The sequence below is a fragment of the Aquarana catesbeiana genome, linkage group LG03, assembly GCF_042186555.1.
Source record: "Aquarana catesbeiana isolate 2022-GZ linkage group LG03, ASM4218655v1, whole genome shotgun sequence".
Taxonomy (NCBI): Eukaryota; Metazoa; Chordata; class Amphibia; order Anura; family Ranidae; genus Aquarana; species Aquarana catesbeiana.
The window spans coordinates 304383046-304404125 of record NC_133326.1 but is presented as its reverse complement, the minus strand read 5'-3'; the positions used below and the strand labels follow the sequence as shown (position 1 = coordinate 304404125).

The 21080-nt window shown below is 43.4% G+C and overlaps 1 protein-coding gene across 1 annotated transcript in view; it reads left to right on the top strand.

Moving 5' to 3' along the window:
- LOC141133957 (uncharacterized) overlaps window positions 1-20096 on the top strand; it is a 38358-nt gene extending 18262 nt beyond the window's left edge. Inside the window, exons 2-3 of the mRNA XM_073623562.1 lie at window positions 14959-15822; window positions 20077-20096. Coding sequence (XP_073479663.1) covers window positions 14959-15822; window positions 20077-20096 — 884 coding nt within the window. The remainder of the gene's footprint in view (window positions 1-14958; window positions 15823-20076) is intronic.
- The last annotated feature ends 984 nt before the right edge of the window (window positions 20097-21080 follow it).

The following is a 21080-nucleotide window of genomic DNA, read 5'->3' as shown; positions in this document are numbered from 1 at the left end:
ACTAGGCCCTTCAGGTCTGGTATGGATATTAAGGGGAACCCCGCGCCACAATTAAAAAAATAAAAATGGCGTGGGGGTCCCCTAAAAATCCATACCGGACCCTTATCCGAGCACGAAACCTGGCAGGAAAAGAGGGGGGGACGAGAGAGCGCCCCCCTCCTGAACCGTGCCAGGCCACATGCCCTCAATATGGGGAGGATGTCCCCATGTTGATGGAGACAAGAGCCTCAACCCTTGCCCGGTGGTTGTGGGGATAAGCGGGCGGGGGGCTTATCGGAATCTGGAAGCCCCCTTTAACAAGGGGACCCCCAGATTCCAGCCCCCCCTGTGTGAAATAGTAATGGGGTACAAATGTACCCCTACCATTTCACAAAAAATGTGTCAAAAATGTTAAAAAAGACAAGAGACGGTTTTTGACAATTCCTTTATTAATGTCTTCTTTTTTCCCCGCTTCTTCTTCCATCTTCTTCTGGTCTTCATTCGGTTTTCTTCCTCCATCTTATTCCTCCCCCCGCTTCTTCCTCTGCTTCTTCCTCTTCTTCCTCTGATCCTCTGCTTCTTCCTTCGGTCTTCTCGTCCGCATCTTCCTCTGGCTTCTTCTTCCCTGCTTCGTTCTCTGGACCATCCGCATCCATGGGAGGTTTCCGCTGTGTGACGCCTCTGTTCTTCTGACAGTTCTTACATAACGGGGGTGGGGCCACCCGGTGACCCTGCCCCCTCTGACGCACGGGGACTTCACGGGGACTTCCCTCTGGCTTTCCCCGTGATGTCAGAGGGGGGCGGGGTCATGTAATGGTTACGTCACTTTTTATGACAATAACTTGCATATTAACCCTAAAAATTAGCACTTTTGATTTTTCACGTTAGTGTCCCATAGACTTTAACGGTGTTCACGTGTTCAAACAAATTTTTTGCCTGTTTGCATGTTCTGCTGCGAACCGAACAGGGGGTGTTCGGCCCATCCCTATTTACAACCACTTTAAGCTACTGGCAAATCAACTGGCAAATCATGCATTTCACATAATCAAGAACCACACAGATTGATTTCAGATCTTCTTTTCTAGGACACAAGAGTTAGCCGGCGTGAAATAAATAGTCACTTCCCCTGATAAAGTGGGCACAACTCAGTGCCCACAACATGGGATTGTGGCGGCCTCATCCCGCTACTTTATTTTTTACTGTCTCTTTAAATTTCACAGTATATGTCACAGGGACTTTCGGTGGGAGACACATATTTTTCAGGAAGGTTTCTGGAAGGTTCTCATCATGTGTACTGGGCTATATAAGGACTCCTCATGAAGGCTTCCCTCCCAGTTGACCTGGATCGGCTAGGCGAGCTGCCCTCCCTTCCATCCCTGTTGTGGGCACCTTTTATGTGGTTTTGTTACCCTTGCATCAAGGGGGGACTTTGCTGAATTAATTATTTTATGTTATCTCGCTTGAGTTCTATGACCAAGTGATATGTTTGAAGTTTTAATATTTATTAATTTATGTTTTTAATAAAGTTATTGCTTCAAGTTTAATACCAATAAAGGTTCCACAGCCATTTTAGTACCATATCTATGTATGATATGTTTGTTCTCATGACATTTATCTTGGTATTTTTGGGATAAAGTGTGCTATAAAGGGGGTGCTATGTGTTAGGCAGGCTTACAGGTAGCAAATACCAAAATGCTCTGCACTTGTTCTTCAGGGTGATGACAATCTATTTCCACATTTATGCATATGAAAAGATGCATTTTGTGAGAAACAATTGAGGCTTCTTTTTAAAAAGAAACAGAAGTCTTGTTTTTGGCTGACAATTTCTCAGACTCTGGCTGAATATATTGCATTGCCCGTTAAAAAAAAATAAAGAGGCATGCATTACAAAATATCTTGTTATTTAATTCCTGTGAACTGACAATGTATTTCTAGTTGACAATTTTTTAAGGCCTGTTTTGACAAAACACTTTTTTTTGTTTCATAGCCGGTTCACATAAGGAATTGCACAGGAATGCACTGTGCATTCCTGTGCAATTAACATGCAATCTGGGTGCAGCGAGATTTCAGCCTGTTTATTTGAATGGGCTGAAATTGAGCCAGGCTGCAGCAAAAGTAGTGAATGCACTACTTTACAAAATGCAGAGCAACAGGATTTCATGGCACTTCTGTACCATGCGATCCGGCGCAGCCAAACACACTGCGTTTGCGCAACCTTCTTTTGGGGTGTCATTAGTATTGCACTAACACCTGCTGCAGATCACAAATGCAATGCGTTTTGAATGCGGTGCAGGAAACACGCATGGAACGCGGGTTTTCCTGCATCATCTTCTGCTGTTAACTGGTCCTTAGTCTCAGGTCCCGCAAAATCAAAATCAAAACTCAGTGAACTAAAAGCTGCACTTTTTAGAAGAAAAACTAGGTTTTGACTAAACCTTTTGATTTTTAATTTCTTTTCATAGTGCTTTTCATATTGGAACAAAAAAGCCTTGCTTTGACTAAAAACCTTGTTGTTTGAATCACAGGAGCTGGGTATCTAAATCAGCAATCGTTGTAATGAAAGCTGTATTTATTTCAGAAAAAGAAATTTGTTTTGGCAGAATACGTTAGCTATGGTATTTGTTTTAATGCCATTGTTCTGAAGCTGTGTTTTTCTGAGAAAAAAAATTGTCAAAATACCTAATTTGTTTATGGAATTAATAGTAGCTCCAAACGTGCCTCTTTTCCTGTACCTCTAGCTCTCATCAGGTGCATGCCAAGCAGAGAATCCCCGTTCAGTTGTTACGCTTGTGAAGTAGAAACAAATGGGTGGCACACAGATGCTGTCACTAATGGAAAACCAACTTTAATATAATAAGTATAGCATTCACAATATATAGTCTCGCCTGTCCACCTCCAGCTCTAACACATTTCACCCCCCCAAAAAGGGCCTAATCATGATGACATCAGTGTGTGGCCCATTCATTTCTACTTGTGATGGAACCGTCCAGCACCCGGCCTGGGTGCTTTCTTCAGCATACAGCTTCCTCTAGTCTGGACCCAGGAACAAAGTACTATAGCTTAATATTGCACCCAAGATACTAGACAACACTAGCTTAGGTGCATACTGGAGCTCAAACTCTTTATTGTAAATTCACACAGAATATATACCATGCAAGATCAGATAAGAATTTGATCACATTACCCCTAACTATACAAACTGTAAACAGGAATATAATTAACATAGCTTAGGAACAGCCAACATAAACATCAATCTAATTAAACTATTAGGCACTTATACAAGCATAGGTGACTCAGTGCCCACCCAGACAATGATTTGATTAATCAGAGATTCCACCCCAGCTCAGATTGTCCAGTCTATCACCCTGGATACACAAAATACATTACACATTATTTTAAGAATGAACACATTACATCCCACAATGGTTCGATAACAAGGTAAAGTGGTCACAATAATAATCTCCAAGAAACAATCAGACAAACAGAAACAAGGTGACTCAATTAACAATGGGAATGCACACCTAGGAGGCACACAATGGGAGAGACATACTTAACAAAAGACATATAACACCTTAATAAACAGACTATAGCAGGAGACCGCAGTATCAGGTTGGTTTGAGCTGATCATATTAACATCTGCTCTGAGTCTCACAGTCTAAAGGAAACAATCAGACAAACAGAAACAAGGTGACTCAATTAACAATGGGAATGCACACCTAGGAGGCACACAATGGGAGAGACATACTTAACAAAAAACACATAACACCTTAAAACGGAGGTTGACACAAAAATTGAACCTCCGCTTTTCGGAACCCTCCCCCCCTCCGGTGTCACATTTGGCACCTTTCAGGGGGGAGGGGGTGCAGATACCTGTCTAAGACAGGTATTTGCACCCACTTCCGGGCATAGACTCAAACTGGAGTCTATACCTCTTCCTATCCCGCCACGCTGTCTGCTGGGACACACACGGGTCCCAGAGACAGCATGAACCATTCAGACTGCGCTGCGTGACTCACGCATGCGCAGTAGGGAACTGGGAAGTGAAGCCGCAATGCTTCATTTCCTGATTCCCATACCGAAGATGGCAGCGGCAGCACCCAAGGACTGAGGGACGGTTCGCCCTCGGGTGCTGACATCGCTGGACCCTGTGACAGGTAAGTGTACATATTTTAAAAGTCAGCAGCTGCAGTATTTGTAGATGCTGACTTTTAAAAAAAAAATTTCCGCGGGACTCCCTCTTTCATAAACAGACTATAGCAGGAGACCTCAGTATCAGGTTGGTTTGAGCTGATCATATTAACATCTGCTCTGAGTCTCACAGTCTAAAGAGCCCAAAGGACCCAAATCTGTGTGTTTCAGGGAGACATGAACCCAAATCAAAAGCAAGACCACTCCTTGGGTCCCCCAGGCACACACCTCCCAAAGAGTAGTGCCCCCTTAAAGACCAGGGCCCATAGTCAGTAGGCAAAAGTCCACCCTGCAGTCCCCTCCAAAAGCCCCTGTCCTGGTTGGATCTGTCACACTACTTCACCTTATTTGTTTGATTAAAATAATTGAAGATCTCTTCTACTAAAAAGCTGCATTTCTAAAATAAAAATTAAGGTGCGTTGATTGAATATCTTGTTATTCTACATACAAAATCAAACAATTTAGTTTCACAATCAAGTTGAATTAACAGCATTATTTAAGAAAAAATAGGTTTTCTTTTTTTTTTTTTTTTTTGGGGGGGGGGGAATACCAAACTGGCAATCTTTTCTCCTGCTAGACAGCTAACACAGCTCCGTAGTGTTTGCGGAAAAGTCCTGTTTATTTAGGTTCATGTCAAATCTGTCCTACTTACAATGTAATATATGTCTTTTTGTACATAGATGAAGCAGGAAGAATATTATGAACACAGAAATGTGGTTTGACCTATTTTTAGGTACACATCGAGGAAAGCCTTGCTATGTGAGAGCTCCCCCACCAGAGCTATTAAGCTTTTTTGAAGTTTTCCTTCAACTGACTGCATGTTTAAATTTGAGAATTCCCAGCACCTTTTTAAATATGCTTGTCTGGAGCAGAGAGAATAAATATGTTCCCTTCTCTCAAAATCAAAATATCCAGGGGGAAATAGGTTTAGATTTGCTCATACAAAACGTTGTGTTTGAACAAGCATTACAGAAGTTTGGGTGCTGAATATGAACTCCACTGAAGTCAAGAGAAGTTAAAATCAGTTCTGGACATTTTCTAGGCCTATAAGCAAGAGATTGAGAAACAAATGACATGGGGGGTTGGGCACTGCCTTGGGCAACATGTACCAAAGAAAACAAATTTTGTAAAAATACCCTGTTTGGCAGAAAGCAGCAATTTTAATAATGCCTAAAGTGAAAAATTGAAAGTGCAGTGTGGCCAAGTGGAGCATCTGTAAAATGTATACAGCCTACTACAGGAGAACTAACATTAAAGCGGAGTTCCACCCAAAAGTGGAAGCTTCACTTATCTGTCTCCCCCCCCCCCCTCTGGTGCCACATTTGGCACCCTTCGGGTGGGACCAGCTACCTGTTTTTGACAGGTACCCTGTCCCCACTTTCATCAGACCTCGCCACAGCGGGATACATCAGAAGTTTGGCCCCCCTCCTCCTTCTTTGCTGCCCAGCCAGTAAGAGAGCACAGTGTGCTTCTCACATGTGCAGTAGGGAACCGGCTGCGAATGACATCGCTGGATTCCAGGACAGGAAACTTGATGCTGACTTAAAATTTTTTCATGCGGTGGTGGAACTCTGCTTTAACAAATTAAAACTTTTGTTTAACCACTTCAATACTGGACACTTTCACCCCCTTTCTGCCCAGGCCAATTTTCAGCTTTCAGTGCTGTTTTATCACCACTGTTTTTTGTTTTTTTTTGCTAAATAAACAAAAAAAGACTGAACATTTAGAAAAAAAAATGTTTTCTTTGTGTCTGTTACAAAATTTTGCAAATAAATAATCTTTCTTCATAAATTTAGGTCAAAATGTATATAAAAGGTGAAATAACCATCAGTAATAGACTAATCAAACTTCACAGTAGCACAAAAAAAACTTACTCAACAAACCAATGAGAAATGATTAATCAGTGTGAAAAAAGATAAACGTCCATACAAGTATTGTACACAAGTGTTGAATCTTGTTGAATCTTTGCTGCGGAATTGTTCTAAACACGGGAAAAATGCACTACTTTACATGCATACTATAGACACCCCCCCAGGCACGATATTTAAAGGAATATTTAACTTTTATTGTTTCACTTTAAGCATTATTAAAATCACTGCTCCTGAAAAAAAGCCGTTTTTAAAACTTTTTTTTTGCATTGATACATGTCCCCTGGGGCAGGACCCGGGTTCCCATACACTTTTTATGGCAATAACTTGCATATAAGCTTTTAAAATGAGCACTTTTGATTTTTCATGTTCGTGTCCCATAGACTTTAATGGTGTTTACTTGTTCATACAAATTTTTTGCCTGTTCGCATGTTCTGGTGCAAACCGAACCGGAGGGTTGTTCAGCTCATCCCTAGTCAGTGCACAGTGAGCCCCTCTGGCCTCAGAGGCCCATGATCACTGCACACTAGAGCTGCACAATTAATCGTTAAAGAACCGTGATCTCGAATCACCTCCCCTGACGATCTCTCCTGCTGAGTTTGACGATTCTTTCATATAAACAAGTGGAGAGATTATCTGCTCACTCAGCTGTCAAAAGAAAACATCCAGGCAGTCTGCCAAGTTTAGAACTTGAAACATTGTATCTAACTTCCTTCTTAGATCAAAGGGATAAACTTCTCTGTGTAAACAAATAACTGGGCAATCTGCCAAGCTTTAACCACTTGACCACTGGGCACTTAAACCCCCTTAATAACCAGACCAATTTTCAGCTTTTGGTGCTCTCACATTTTGAATGACAATTACTCAGTCATGCAACACTGTATCTATATGAATTTTTTGTCCTTTTTTTCACACAAATAGAGCTTTCTTTTGGTGGAATTTAATCACCGCTGGGTTCTTTATTTTTTGCGCTATAAATGAAAAAAGACCGAAAAATCTGTAAAAAAATTAATTTTTCTTCGTTTCTGTTATAAAATTTTGAAAATTAATAATTTTTCTTCATATATTTTGGCCAAAATTTATACCGCTACATATCTTTGGTAAAAATAACCCAAATTAGTGTATATTATTTGGTCTTTGTGAAAGTTATAGCGTCCACAAGCTATGGTGCCAATATCTGAAAATTGATTACACCTGAAGTACTGACGGCCTATCTCATTTCTTGAGACCCTAACATGCCAGAAAAGTACAAATACCCCCCAAATGACCCCTTTTTGGAAAGAAGACATTCCAATGTATTTAGAAAGATGCATGGTGAGTTTTTTGAAGTTGTCATTTTTTCCCACAATTCTTTGCAAAATCAAGTTTTTTTTTTTCACAAAATTGTCATATTAGCAGGTTATTTCTCACACACAGCATATGCATACCACAAATTACACCCCAAAACACATTCTGCTATTACTCCTGAGTATGGCGATACCACATGTGTGAGACTTTTACACAGCGTGGCCACATACAGAGGCCCAACATGCAGGGGAGCACCTTCAGGCATTCTGGAGCACCCATGCCAATTCTGACATTTCTCTCCTACATGTAAAAATCATCATTTATTTGCTAGAAAATTACATAGAACCCCAAAACATTATATATGTTTTTTTAGCAAAGACCCTAGAGAATACAATAGCGGTCATTGCAACTTTTTATCTCGCACGATATTTGCGCAGCAATTTTTCGAACGCGTTTTTTTTGGAAAAAAAATGTTTTTTGCTTTAAAAAAAAACAAAACAGTAAGGTTAGCCCAATGTTTTTGCATAATATGAAAGATGAAGTTACGCCGAGTAAATAGATACCTAACATGTCACCTTTCAAAATTGCACACGCTTGTGGAATGGCGCCAAACTTCGCCACTTAAAAATCCCCATAGGCGACGCTTTAAAATTTTTTACTGGTTACAAATTTTGAGTTACAGAGGAGGTCTAGGGCCAAAATTATTGCTCTCGCTCTACCGATCGCAGCGATACCTCACATGTGTGGTTTGAACACCGTTTTCATATGTGGGCGGGACTTACGTATGCGTTCGCTTCTGCATGCGAGCACACGGACAGGGGCGCTTTAAAACAATTTTTTTTTTTTTTTATTGTTCATTTTACTTTATTTATTTTAGTTTGACACTTTTTTCCCCAAAAAAAATTTTTTGATCACTTTTATTCCTATTACAAGGGATGTAAACATCCCTTGTAATAGGAATATGGCATGACAGGTCCTCTTTACAGTGAGATATGGGGTCAATAAGACCCCAAATCTCACCTCTAGGCTGTGCCTGAAATTAAAAAAAAAAAAAAAAAAAAAAAGATCCTGGCTTCGATCGTAGCGGTGAGTCGGTAGAAGCACCAGAGGGCGGCGGGAGGGGGGTACGTCCCCTCTCGCCTCCCGTAAGAACGATCAAGCAGTGTAACAGCTGCTATGATCATTCTTATGGTGTAGGGAATCGCCGGCTGAAAAAGATGATATCTGAATGATGCCTGTAGCTGCACCAATCATTCAGATATCCCCGCACAAAGTCAAGGACGTCGTATGACGGAAGGCCGTAAGTGGTTAAAACGCTTTTTTTTTTTTAACACAAAGTTGTCCATTTATACAATATTTCTAACACATAGCATGTACATATCAAAAATGACACCCCAAAATAGATTCTCCTACTCCTCCTGAGTACGGCGATACCACATGTGTGAGACTTCCACAGCCTGGCCACATACAGAGGCCGGGTATGGCTGAGCATGGCCGAGTATGGCTGAGCATGGCTGGGTATTGCAGAGTATCGCCGAGTATGACTGGGTATCGCCGAGTATGACTGGGTATGACAGAGTATGACTGGGTATCACCGAGTATTGCAGAGTATGGCTGGGTATTGCGGGGTATTGCAGAGTATTGCGGGTTATGGCAGAGTATTGCAGATTTTTGCGGGGTATTGCAGAGCATGGCTGGGTATGGCAGAGTATGGCAGAGTATGGCTGGGTATGGCAGAGTATGGCAGAGTATGGCTGGGTATCACTGAGTATTGCAGAGTATGGCTGGGTATCACTGAGTATTGCAGAGTATGGCTGGGTATCACTGAGTATTGCAGAGTATGGCTGGGTATCACTGAGTATTGCAGAGTATGGCTGGGTATCACTGAGTATTGCAGAGTATGGCTGGGTATCACTGAGTATGGCTGAGTATTGCGTGGTATGGCAGAGTATTGCGGGTATGGAAGAGTATTGCGGGATATTGCGGGGTATTGCAGGGTATGGCAGTGTATTGCGGGGTATTTCAGGGTATTGCAGGGTATGGCAGAGTATTGCGGGGTATTGCGGGGTATGGCAGAGTATTGCGGGGTATTCCAGGGTATGGCAAAGTATTGCGGGGTATTCCAGGGTATGGCAGAGTATTGCGGGGTATTCCAGGGTATGGCAGAGTATTGCGGGGTATTCCAGGGTATGGCAGAGTATTGCGGGGTATTCCAGGGTATGGCAGAGTATTGCGGGGTATTCCAGGGTATGGCAGAGTATTGCGGAGTATGGCGGGGTATTGCTGAGTATGGCGGGGTATTGCATTTTTTGGGAAAAAATACACTTCAATAAATAAAAAAAAGAAACAGTAAAGTTAGCGCAATTTTTTTTGTTTTAATGTGAAAGATGATGTTACGCCGCGAGAATCGTGAGAGAATCGTGATCTATCCTCTAAGCAAAAAAATTGTGATTCTCATTTCAGCCAGAATCGTGCAGCTCTACTGCACACCCTACACACATGGATGATACTCTACTGCATCACCCTGAACACACCATCCCCACCATGAAACACGGTGGTGGCAGCATCATGTTGTGGGGATGTTTTTCTTTAGCAGGGACAGGGAAGCTGGTCAGAGTTGATGGGAAGATGGGTGGAGCCAAATAAAGGGAAATCTTAGAAGAAACCTGTTAGAGTCTGCAAAAGACTTGAGCCTGGGGCGAAGATTCCCCTTCCAGCAGGACAACGACCCTAAACATACAGCCAGAGCTACAATGGAATGGTTTAGATCAAAGCATATTTATGTGTTAGAATGGCCCAGTCAAGTCCAGACCTAAATCCAATTGAGAATCTGTGGCAAGACTTGAAAATTGCTGTTCACAGACGCTCTCCATCCAATCTGACAGAGCTTCAGCTATTTTGCAAAGAAGAATGAGCAAATATGTCACTCTCTAGATGTCCAAAGCTGGTAGAGACATCCCCAAAAGACTTGCAGCTGTAATTGCAGCAAAAGGTGGTTCTCCAAAGTATTGACTCGGGGGGAGGGGGGGGGGCTGAATACAAATTCACAGCACACTTTTTACATATTTATTTGTAAAAAACATTTTAAAACCATATCATTTTCCTTCCACTTCACAAGTATGTGACACTTTGTGTTGGTTTATCACATAAAATCCCAATAAATTACATTTATGTTTTTGGTTGTAACTTGACAAAATGTGGAAAATTTCAAGGGGTATGAATACTTTTTTAAGGCACTGAAAGTACTATAGGCAGTGAGTGTTTTTAACAGACTCAGATTAATCCGCAACAATTGATCAAAAACTAACCGCCTGTACCATTAACCCTTAATGCGGCAATATAGCAAAAATCATCTCATCCAAGACTCCTTGAATAAGTGTAATGGGTAAATTTAAAGGGACATATAAACTTATTATCGAAATATAATACAAAAAATATTTTTTATTTAAAAAAAGGCGCAGGAATGACTTGAAGGAGAATTAACATTCAAGCTAAAAGTCATATTCAAAAGACTAAATATACCAGTGGTTCTCCACTCCTATCCTCAGGACCCACTAACAGGCCAGATTTTAACCGCTTCCCGACCAACCGCCGCAGTTATACTGCGGCAGGTTGGCTCCTATGCACGAGCCGTTGTAGCTACACAGCTACAGCACCCCCGCTGCACAGCGGGGGTGCCGAGGCTTGTGGCCTATGGTCGCCACGATCATGGCCAGGAGACACAGAACAGGGACGAGTGTGTGTAAACACACACTTCCCTGTTCTGTTCTGACAGGAGTGACAGATCGTGTGTTCCTATTAGCTAGGAACCACGATCCATCAATTCCTCTAGTCAGTCCCCTCCCCCTTCAGTTGGAATCACCTCCCAGGGAACACAGTTAACCCCTAGATCACCCCTTAGTGTTAGCTTCTTCACTGCCAGTGACATTTTTACAGTAATCAATGCATTTTTATAGCATTGATAGCTGTATTAATGCCAATGGTCCCAAAAATATGTCAAAATTGTCCGATGTATCTGTCATAATGTCGCAGTCATGATAAAAATTGCAGATCGCCGCCATTACTAGTAAAAAAAAAATAATAATAAAAATGCTATAAATCTATCCCCTATTTTGTAGAAGCTATAACTTTTGCGCAAACCAATCAATATACGCTTATTGTAAGTTTTTTTTACCAAAAATATGTAGAAGAATATATATCGGCCTAAACTGAGAAAAAATTAGCTTTTAAAAAAAAAAAAAATGGGGATATTTATTATAGCAAAAAGTACAAAATAATGCGTTTTTTTCAAAATTGTCACTCTTTTTTTGTTTATAGCGTAAAAAATAAAAACCACAGAGGCGATCAAATACCACCAAAAGAAAGCTCTATTTGTGGGAAAAAAAGAACGTCAATTTTGTTTTGGTGCAACGTCGCACGACCACGCAATTGTCAGTTAAAGCGACTCAGTGGCGAATTGCGAAAAGTGCTCTGGTCAGGAAGGGGGTAAATTATTCCGGGGCTGAAGTGGTTAAGTATTATTTTGGGGAGATGCAGACTAGAATACTGCAATCACTGAGCAGCAAATGATATCACCTGTGAAGTATTTCAGTTATCTTGCAAACCTGGCCTGTTAGTGGGTCCTGAGGACAGGAGTTAGGAACCACTGAAATATACACATATTTCATAAAATTCGCTCTAAACTTTAAAACCCCCTATAAATGTATTATGAATGTCTTTATTAAAATTGTTATAATTTATACTGTAAACAAATGACCTTTGAACTCATCCAAGACTATGATTAGTCTATTACTGATGATTATTTTGCCTTTTATATATTGGTAACACTAAGTAGCATACAAGCTACAATAAGTGCAATAAGTGCATTTAAGATGCAATAAGTGCATTTACACTGATTTTAATATTTACACATTTAGTACTCTATTGAAGTATTTTTGTGAGTGCGGTGAAATTAATTTATTTTGGTCAAAATTTATACTGCTACTTTTTTTGATGAAAATAACCCAAATCAATGTATATTATTTAGTCTGTAGGAAAGTTCACAAACTATGGTAAATACATCTGAAAATCAATCAATCCTGATATACTGATGGCCTATTTCATTTCTTGAAGACCAAAATTGCCAGGACAGTACAAATATCCCCCAAATGAATGATTTTTGGAAAGTAGACAGTTCAAGGTATTTAGTATTTTTTCTGAATCCATTTATTCAGTGTGTACTATTGTGGTTAGCTGTGATTGGCCCTGTCTGTACCATGTGATCACTGTGACCGTTCACAAAGATCAACACAATAGTACACAATGAATGGTATGAATGGAAGCCATCTACTGTGTATAATTGTCATGTGTAAAAAGAAGAGAGGAGAGTAGCGTAATCTGAGTGTAGTATTGGACATAAAACAATTTATTCACACATAATTGGCAACTCACATACGAGAAGATTAAAAAGTGCTCATCAAACATGAAGTTTGCCGGTCTTATCCCATAGATCCGGTCCTGCTGTACATATGTACCATAGACGCCATCCCCGGCTGTGCTGTGGCTCCCAGAACTTCCTAGTTAGTGTGGGTACACAGACTGTGCGACTGTGATGTAACTCCCGGAGGTCGAAACAGTGAGTGCGACTATGCATTTGCATACAATTATAACTTTTGATTTATACTAATGAAAGAGATGAAACAGAAACATATTTGTAACGATATCACGTACGGGACATGAAAAGCTGTAGCTAGCTGCCATCTTGTGTGGAAGTAGCCATGACAGTTTGGCTAACCATGTAACATGACAGAGAAATCTGAACTCCCTCCTCCCTCCTCCCTTGTCTTAGGAATTCAAAGCTTTTTAAGTTCAACAGAAAAGGTTATCTCAACAGAGAAAACAGAACCAGGTTAGGTCAGTAGAAAACATTTGTTGTAAGGGCAGTGTTCAGGCCTGTCGTAAAACTGTCACCCTCCCCATTCAGAGACCTAACAGGCCCCGGTTGTAAATTGTCTGAATACACCTCTAACTTATAAGTATGAAATTTCAGCATGTGTCCTAACTTCTGACTTAGTAATAGCACAGCCATAATCTGGACATATTTAGTTTCCTCAGATAATATGGAACGTTTCAAGTCCAGACACCCCTATGTCAGGTCATATGGGAAACCCCTGGGACCACTTATTCCTCCAAAGCAGGCTATACATTATAGAGATGGCATGTTTTGACTTGTTTTGAAGGAAATCTCAAGTTGAATAATAATATGGATATTTGGAGTCTGTAAACACTATAGATGCAGATATATGAATATGTATTACAAAATCTACCTGGGACGTGGTCATGAGTGTAGACACCTCCCAGCAACCAACCCCTAAACAAGATGACCAGACGATTGGTTACTGGTCACTGTCAACACCCCCTTTGATTTGACAGAAAAGAGGAGATGCCAAGACAATGGGCAATTCTCCTTTTACCATCCAAGAAGAAACATCTGCCAAGTGGAGAACCGATTACCTAGCTCATCGATCGAACTCTGATCAACCCTCAGACATTAATTGCAAGTATTCTTTCTTCCCAATTCTACCTTATTGCTTTGTGGCTGTATATTGTCTTTATCTTTTTGAAACATCTTTTTTCTGTAAATATTTTATTTGCACCAACTTTGACCTTTTCATAATAAACCCTTATGTTGAAAAGTGTTAATCTTGTCTCTAAAGCTCTTAATGCAAGCTATAAACGAACCTGCCTCTTGAAGGGCGCTACTGTTGTAGAGTAAGACTCTGAGCAGACCTGTCTGTGGTGGCAGTGTGTGTGGCAGACGCTTATTCTAAAATTATAATTGGTATTGCTAAAATTACCAGTCTCCCCCGACTCGGTCTTTTAAACGGGGGTGGTGGCAGTTAAAGGGTTAATTGTGTAATTAGCCCAGTGACAATCACTCTCAGGCTGCTCGCACCTAGATTGTGGTCCCGCAAGCTGGAAAATCTTTGTGCTGGGCGCAGCTGAGAGTGGCATTGTTACGTAAGTGACAGCGTGGTGTGAGGTTGGCCGGTCCTTCGTTGCAAGTTAGCGAGGAGGGCAGGGATCTGACACCCGCGTTCATCACATATTGGCTGGCAGCGTAGCGGGATAGTTTCGCATTAAGAGCATTCAGTGCATTGTTAGGAATTAGCGCTGCCCTGAAGGATTGTAACCTTTGTGGAAACAGTCCTTAGAGACAAGCTGGTGCATATTTTTTGATTTTTTTTTTCAAGAGAGACATACAGCAACAGCTCTTTCCTACACCTTCTTCCTATCTCTTCTTTCTGTTCTATCTTTTCTGCTTGCAAAATGTCTGGGTTATCAGCATATAAAAAGATGAGCAAGAATGAACTGACTGTTAAGTGCGCAGAAAGAGGAATTGACGTCGGTGGCAAAAATCGTGAAGGCTTGATACATGCCTTACAGGAGTTTGATATCCGTGCAGACCAGAACCTGGGGGAAACTGGACCAGAAAGGGTTTCCGCTACTCCAGAGCCCAGTGGTTCAGAGGCGGCCTCACCAGATGGGCAAGCAGAGACTGACACTGGAATACCACAGATTGTTACCTCCAAGCCACCACAAGAGCAGGCCAGCATCAGATTGCCTGAAACCATCATAGACTCTCTTCAAATGCAAGAAACTCTACAAAACCTCAGGAAGACGGATCCTGTGGTGTACCTGCAGTTTCTTGAGCGCCAGGCTGCGGCCGAGAGAGAGGCTGCGGAACGCAGGGCTGAGCGAGAGGAACGCCAGGCTGAGAGGGAGGCTGATCGTCAGCACAAATTGGAGATGGCTAGGCTCCAGCAGCAGCGACAGGCTCAGAACCTCGGATCCCTAGAGCACAGGGATGCCTCTCTGCCAGTGACCCCGGCAGCCAAATTTTCAGTTATGGAAAAGGACAGTGACATTGACGTGTATCTACTGTCGTTTGAAAAAACTTGCCGTCAGTACCATCTGCCCCCAGCACAATGGGCCCGGTACCTGACGCCAGGGCTACGAGGCAAGGCCCTGGATGCTTATGTCGAACTGTCAGAAGAGCAGTGCGACGATTATGAGGCCCTAAAGGCTGCAATCATCCAAAAGTTTCAGCTATCCCCGGAAGTGTACCGGAAGCGTTTTAGGTCCTTACAAAAGGGGCCTGGGGACTCATACATGGATGTGGTAGGTCGCTTACGTACCACATTCCGGCAATGGACTAAAGGCTTGAAAGCCGATTCTTTTGAATCCCTGGAAGATCTTATGATTGAAGATCAACTTTTGCACATCTGTCCTACAGACGTCAGACAGTTTGTGCTGGAGCGAAAGCCAACCTCTGCCAAAGCAGCAGCAGAACTGGCAGATACCTATATCCACTCTCGGGTATCTGACCATCGCAAGGCTCCTCCGAATGGCTGGAAAGGAGGGAAATCACACATGGCAACCCCTCCTCCGCCTACCAACCAAGTTCCTCAGCGGCCGGAACCTGCAGCTCCTGGAGCCAAGCCCTTCCTAACTGACAAACGCAAATGCTACAACTGTGGGGAAGCCGGACATCTCAGGATGCAGTGCCCTGAGCAGAATAAGATGACATCACCTGGCCATCCGGCCAGCAACCCTTCTTCCGTGCTGTTCGTCCGCAGGAAAACTCGGGTAACCACCGCCAACTTGCAGCCAGTCACCGTGGGCCACCGGATCGTTACTGGTTTCCGGGACACAGGAGCTGAAGTCACTTTGGTCAGACCAGAGGTGATAGAAAGAAGGGACATCATCCCTGGAAAGTTTTTTACCCTCACCGGAGTCGGGGGGACCCGCTCACGAGTACCCCGTGCCTATGTTTTCATTGATTGGGGTGCCGGAAGTGGGATGAGAGAAGTGGGAGTCTTGGAGGAGATCCCCACTGCGGTGTTGTTGGGTGCTGATTTTCTTGTTTCTTACTATGCCCCTGCTAAAAGCACCCAGGATGCTCTCACGGAACTCTCTGGACCTACCAAGGTACTGTTTACAGATGTTGGGGTAATATCTGGGCAACCTGTGGATGGACAGAGGGAGGGGGAGGGTGGAGTGGAGGTTCAAGGGTCTTCTTCACCTACAGAAGGAGAGGAGGCCCCCTTGCATGTGCCAATATCAAATGCTTGTGTAGCTGATGTTAAGAATGTAATTACTGAATGTAATGATGTTATGTCGTTGTTGGAGGTCACCCACAATGCTGGGAAGGTTGGAGAAGATAGAGTCTCTGGCGGCAGAGCCCAGGAGTGGCCCAGGTGGCCCCATTCCTGACTCTGACCCAGAGTATTCTGCCTTGACTACACCCCAGTAGTTGTCCTTGTGTGTCACAGGACAGCTGGTTGGTACTTGTAGTCCCACGCCTCAGCCAGCACTGCTGAGAGACAAAGGCTTTTTGCAGTGTTCAGCAGGCCAGCTGTTAGCTCCCCTGCTGAGAAAAATAAACAAAAGCATGATAGGGACAGTGGGCAGAGAGGCTGTACTGGTCTACAGGCAGGAGGCCTGGAGACTGAAAGGGTTAAACAGTTGCTCACTGTGTCCAGTCAGCCTAAGGGGAATGTGTTGAAGGTGTCACCTGATATGGTCTGTGAAGGTCCAGGTGAAATCAGGAAGGCCAGGGTTGGAGTGAAACACAATGGTTTGTGGCCTAACTTGATGTTCACACAATGTCCCAGCACAGCGCCTGTCATTGGCAGAGACCATATACCTGAATGGAAAGAGTTAGGTGCCCTGCTAGAAGTGATAGCTGACACTCAGGGAGTGGGCTTAGACCTTCAGTCCCACTCACCTTTCCTTCCACTCCAGGCACCCATGATGCTGGCAGTGCTTACAGCATGCCGTGTTTGGGTCATGGGAAACCCTGGGAGAGCACCCCATGGCGTCCACAAGGTGGGCGACCAGGTGTATCCTCCCCTCACCCTTGCAGCCCACCTTGCCTTGCAGGAGGCGCAGACAGGCGGGGCAAAGGAGACTGAGGAAATTATGCAGTTAGGGGTCGTTCAGGGAGCTCGGACAGTCTGGGCGCCACTGGTAGTCTTGGTCCCCAAAAAGGACTAGACGACCAGGTTCTGTGTGGACTACCGGAAGCTGAATGCCATCACTACTGCAGATGCCTACCCCATGCCCCGGATTGATGAGTTGTTAGATAGGCTGGCGGCCGCCCGTTATATAACAATCATGGATCTGAGCAGGGGGTACTGGCAAATTCCTCTGGCCCCTGAGGCTCGGGAAAAGTCGGCCTTCATCACCCCATTCGGATTGTTCGAGTTTACCGTCATGCCGTTTGGGATGAAGAATGTCCCAGCCACCTTCCAGAAAGTCATGAATGACTTACTGGAGGGGCTGGAAACCTTTGCCGTAGCCTACCCGGATGACATCGCCGTGTTCAGCCCTACCTGGGAAGAACACCTGGTGCACCTCTCACAGGTCCTGGACCAACTGACAGCTGCCAATCTGACTGTAAAGCCCAGTAAGTGTCAGATTGGCATGACTGATGTGCAGTACTTGGGACACCAGGTAGGAGGAGGTACCCTGAAACCCGAGACAGGGAAGGTTGAGGCCATCCTGGCCTGGCCTACCCCCCAAACCAAAAAGCAGGTTATGTCTTTCTTGGGGACCGCTGGCTACTATAGGAAATTTGTATGTAACTATAGTAGCCTGGCCAAACCTCTGACTGACCTAACCAAAAAGAAACTGCCCAAGGTGGTGTCTTGGACACCAGAATGTGAGCAGGCATTTCAGGCCTTGAAGGAGGCGCTGGCCAGTGCCCCTGTGCTGCAGGCTCCAGACTTCACCCGCCATTTCCTTGTGCAGACGGATGCCTCTGCCTATGGATTGGGTGCAGTCCTGAGCCAGGTGGACGAGGCTGGAGAGGAGCATCCCATCCTCTACCTGAGCAGGAAGCTGCTTCCCAGGGAAGTAGCATATGCCACGATCGAAAAGGAGTGTCTTGCGATCGTGTGGGCTCTCCAGAAGTTGCAACCGTACCTTTATGGACGGCACTTCACTGTGATCACGGATCACAATCCCTTGAGCTGGCTAAATCGTGTTGCTGGGGAGAATGGCAAACTACTTCAGTGGAGCCTAATTCTTCAGCAATACGATTTCACCATCCAGCATAAGAAAGGCAGCGCCCATGGCAATGCTGATGGGCTGTCACGACAAGCCGAGCCCGCAGAAGTCGGTTGCGTCAGGAGAGAAATTGTAGTTCCCTCCCATGCAACCACCTAAGGGGGGAGGTGTAACGATATCATGTACGGGACATGAAAAGCTGTAGCTAGCTGCCATCTTGTGTGGAAGTAGCCATGACAGTTTGGCTAACCATGTAACATGACAGAGAAATCTGAACTCCCTCCTCCCTCCTCCCTTGTCTTAGGAATTCAAAGCTTTTTAAGTTCAACAGAAAAGGTTATCTCAACAGAGAAAACAGAACCAGGTTAGGTCAGTAGAAAACATTTGTTGTAAGGGCAGTGTTCAGGCCTGTCGTAAAACTGTCACCCTCCCCATTCAGAGACCTAACAGGCCCGGTTGTAAATTGTCTGAATACACCTCTAACTTATAAGTATGAAATTTCAGCATGTGTCCTAACTTCTGACTTAGTAATAGCACAGCCATAATCTGGACATATTTAGTTTCCTCAGATAATATGGAACATTTCAAGTCCAGACACCCCTATGTCAGGTCATATGGGAAACCCCTGGGACCACTTATTCCTCCAAAGCAGGCTATACATTATAGAGATGGCATGTTTAGACTTGTTTTGAAGGAAATCTCAAGTTGAATAATAATATGGATATTTGGAGTCTGTAAACACTATAGATGCAGATATATGAATATGTATTACAAAATCTACCTGGGACGTGGTCATGAGTGTAGACACCTCCCAGCAACCAACCCCTAAACAAGATGACCAGACGATTGGTTACTGGTCACTGTCAACACCCCCTTTGATTTGACAGAAAAGAGGAGATGCCAAGACAATGGGCAGTTCTCCTTTTACCATCCAAGAAGAAACATCTGCCAAGTCGAGAACCGATTACCTAGCTCATCGATCGAACTCTGATCAACCCTCGGACATATATTGCAAGTATTCTTTCTTCCCAATTCTACCTTATTGCTTTGTGGCTGTATATTGTCTTTATCTTTTTGAAACATCTTTTTTCTGTAAATATTTTATTTGCACCAACTTTGACCTTTTCATAATAAACCCTTATGTTGAAAAGTGTTAATCTTGTCTCTAAAGCTCTTAATGCAAGCTATAAACGAACCTGCCTCTTGAAGGGCGCTACTGCTGTAGAGTAAGACTCTGAGCAGACCTGTCTGTGGTGGCAGTGTGTGTGGCAGACGCTTATTCTAAAATTATAATTGGTATTGCTAAAATTACCAGTCTCCCCCGGCTCGGTCTTTTAAACGGGGGTGGTGGCAGTTAAAGGGTTAATTGTGTAATTAGCCCAGTGACAATCACTCTCAGGCTGCTCGCACCTAGATTGTGGTCCCGCAAGCTGGAAAATCTTTGTGCTGGGCGCAGCTGAGAGTGGCATTGTTACGTAAGTGACAGCGTGGTGTGAGGTTGGCCGGTCCTTCGTTGCAAGTTAGCGAGGAGGGCAGGGATCTGACACCCGCGTTCGTCACAATATTTGTTAGGTTAAATTTGATAATAATACTAGTGTGTCTGTGTGTGTGTGTGTGTGTGTGTGTCGTCCAGCTGTGCTCACCCTTCTTATCTGTAGCTGTCATCTTTAAACTTTAGACAAACCTTTTTTTTCCATTTCAGATAGAGTAGAGAATGGTTAAACCCTTGTTGGGTTAATTTTTGCCATCTGTGCCTCATTAAAAGAGAAGTTTGGGGGAAAAAAATGTTTAGGAATTATTCTTACCTAAGTGGATGCAGCATCTGTCCCCCACCAGCTCTAAGACTGAGAACTATTTGATCAAAGACTGCTGATCGCTTGGTTCTCAGTGCTCCGTGAGCAGAGAGCTGGTGATTGTCCTCCCCCCAAGCTCACTGGAGCACAAAATGGGTCACAGGAGTGCAGAAAGAACTGCACCCCTGTGATCCACAGGAGAAGTACAGCCAAATGAGCTTTGGCTGTACTTCTCCTTTAAGGAAATGTAACTTCCTTTCATGCAGACATAACACAAAGTTAGAGGAAATATCTCCAAAGTGAGGGAAATGTCCTTTTAAACAGTTGTCACCAAAACAGGTGAAAACATTTTAATTTACTCCTGTTCTGGTAACAAATCAACATTTTGTGAATTCCCCTCACTTTCAGTCCTGATAACATTGGAGATGGGGAATCAGACATTAGTAAAAAAGTCACAGGGGTCCTAATCCCTGTTTATGCTACTCAATAAAAAAAAGAAGTATACTTTTACTTTTCCATCTCAGTGTAGAGATTCATTAACAAGGAAAACAATAACTAGGAAACAATAAAAATGCACTCACAGAATGAACAAGACTAAAAGCTTGTCATGAGTATCCCAAAAGGACCTCCATTGGACCACTGTGGGGCTACAGAGTTCAGTCAGCAGGCAAGCAGCTGGCATAGGCAGAGTTTGGCTGAGAAGCTGCTGGTGTGGAATGAACTGTAAAGCTCCTGGCTGGAATTCCAGCAGAGGAGGCTTCCGGGTATTACCAAGATAGCTGCGGCCTTTTAGCCTCTCGCATTCAGCCACTCCAGGATTTAACTCAGTGTTAAATGAAGATGGCATGTAGGATTCAATCTACATTTCCCATATTTTGTAAAAATCAGTCATCTTATCCAGCCACAAAAACAT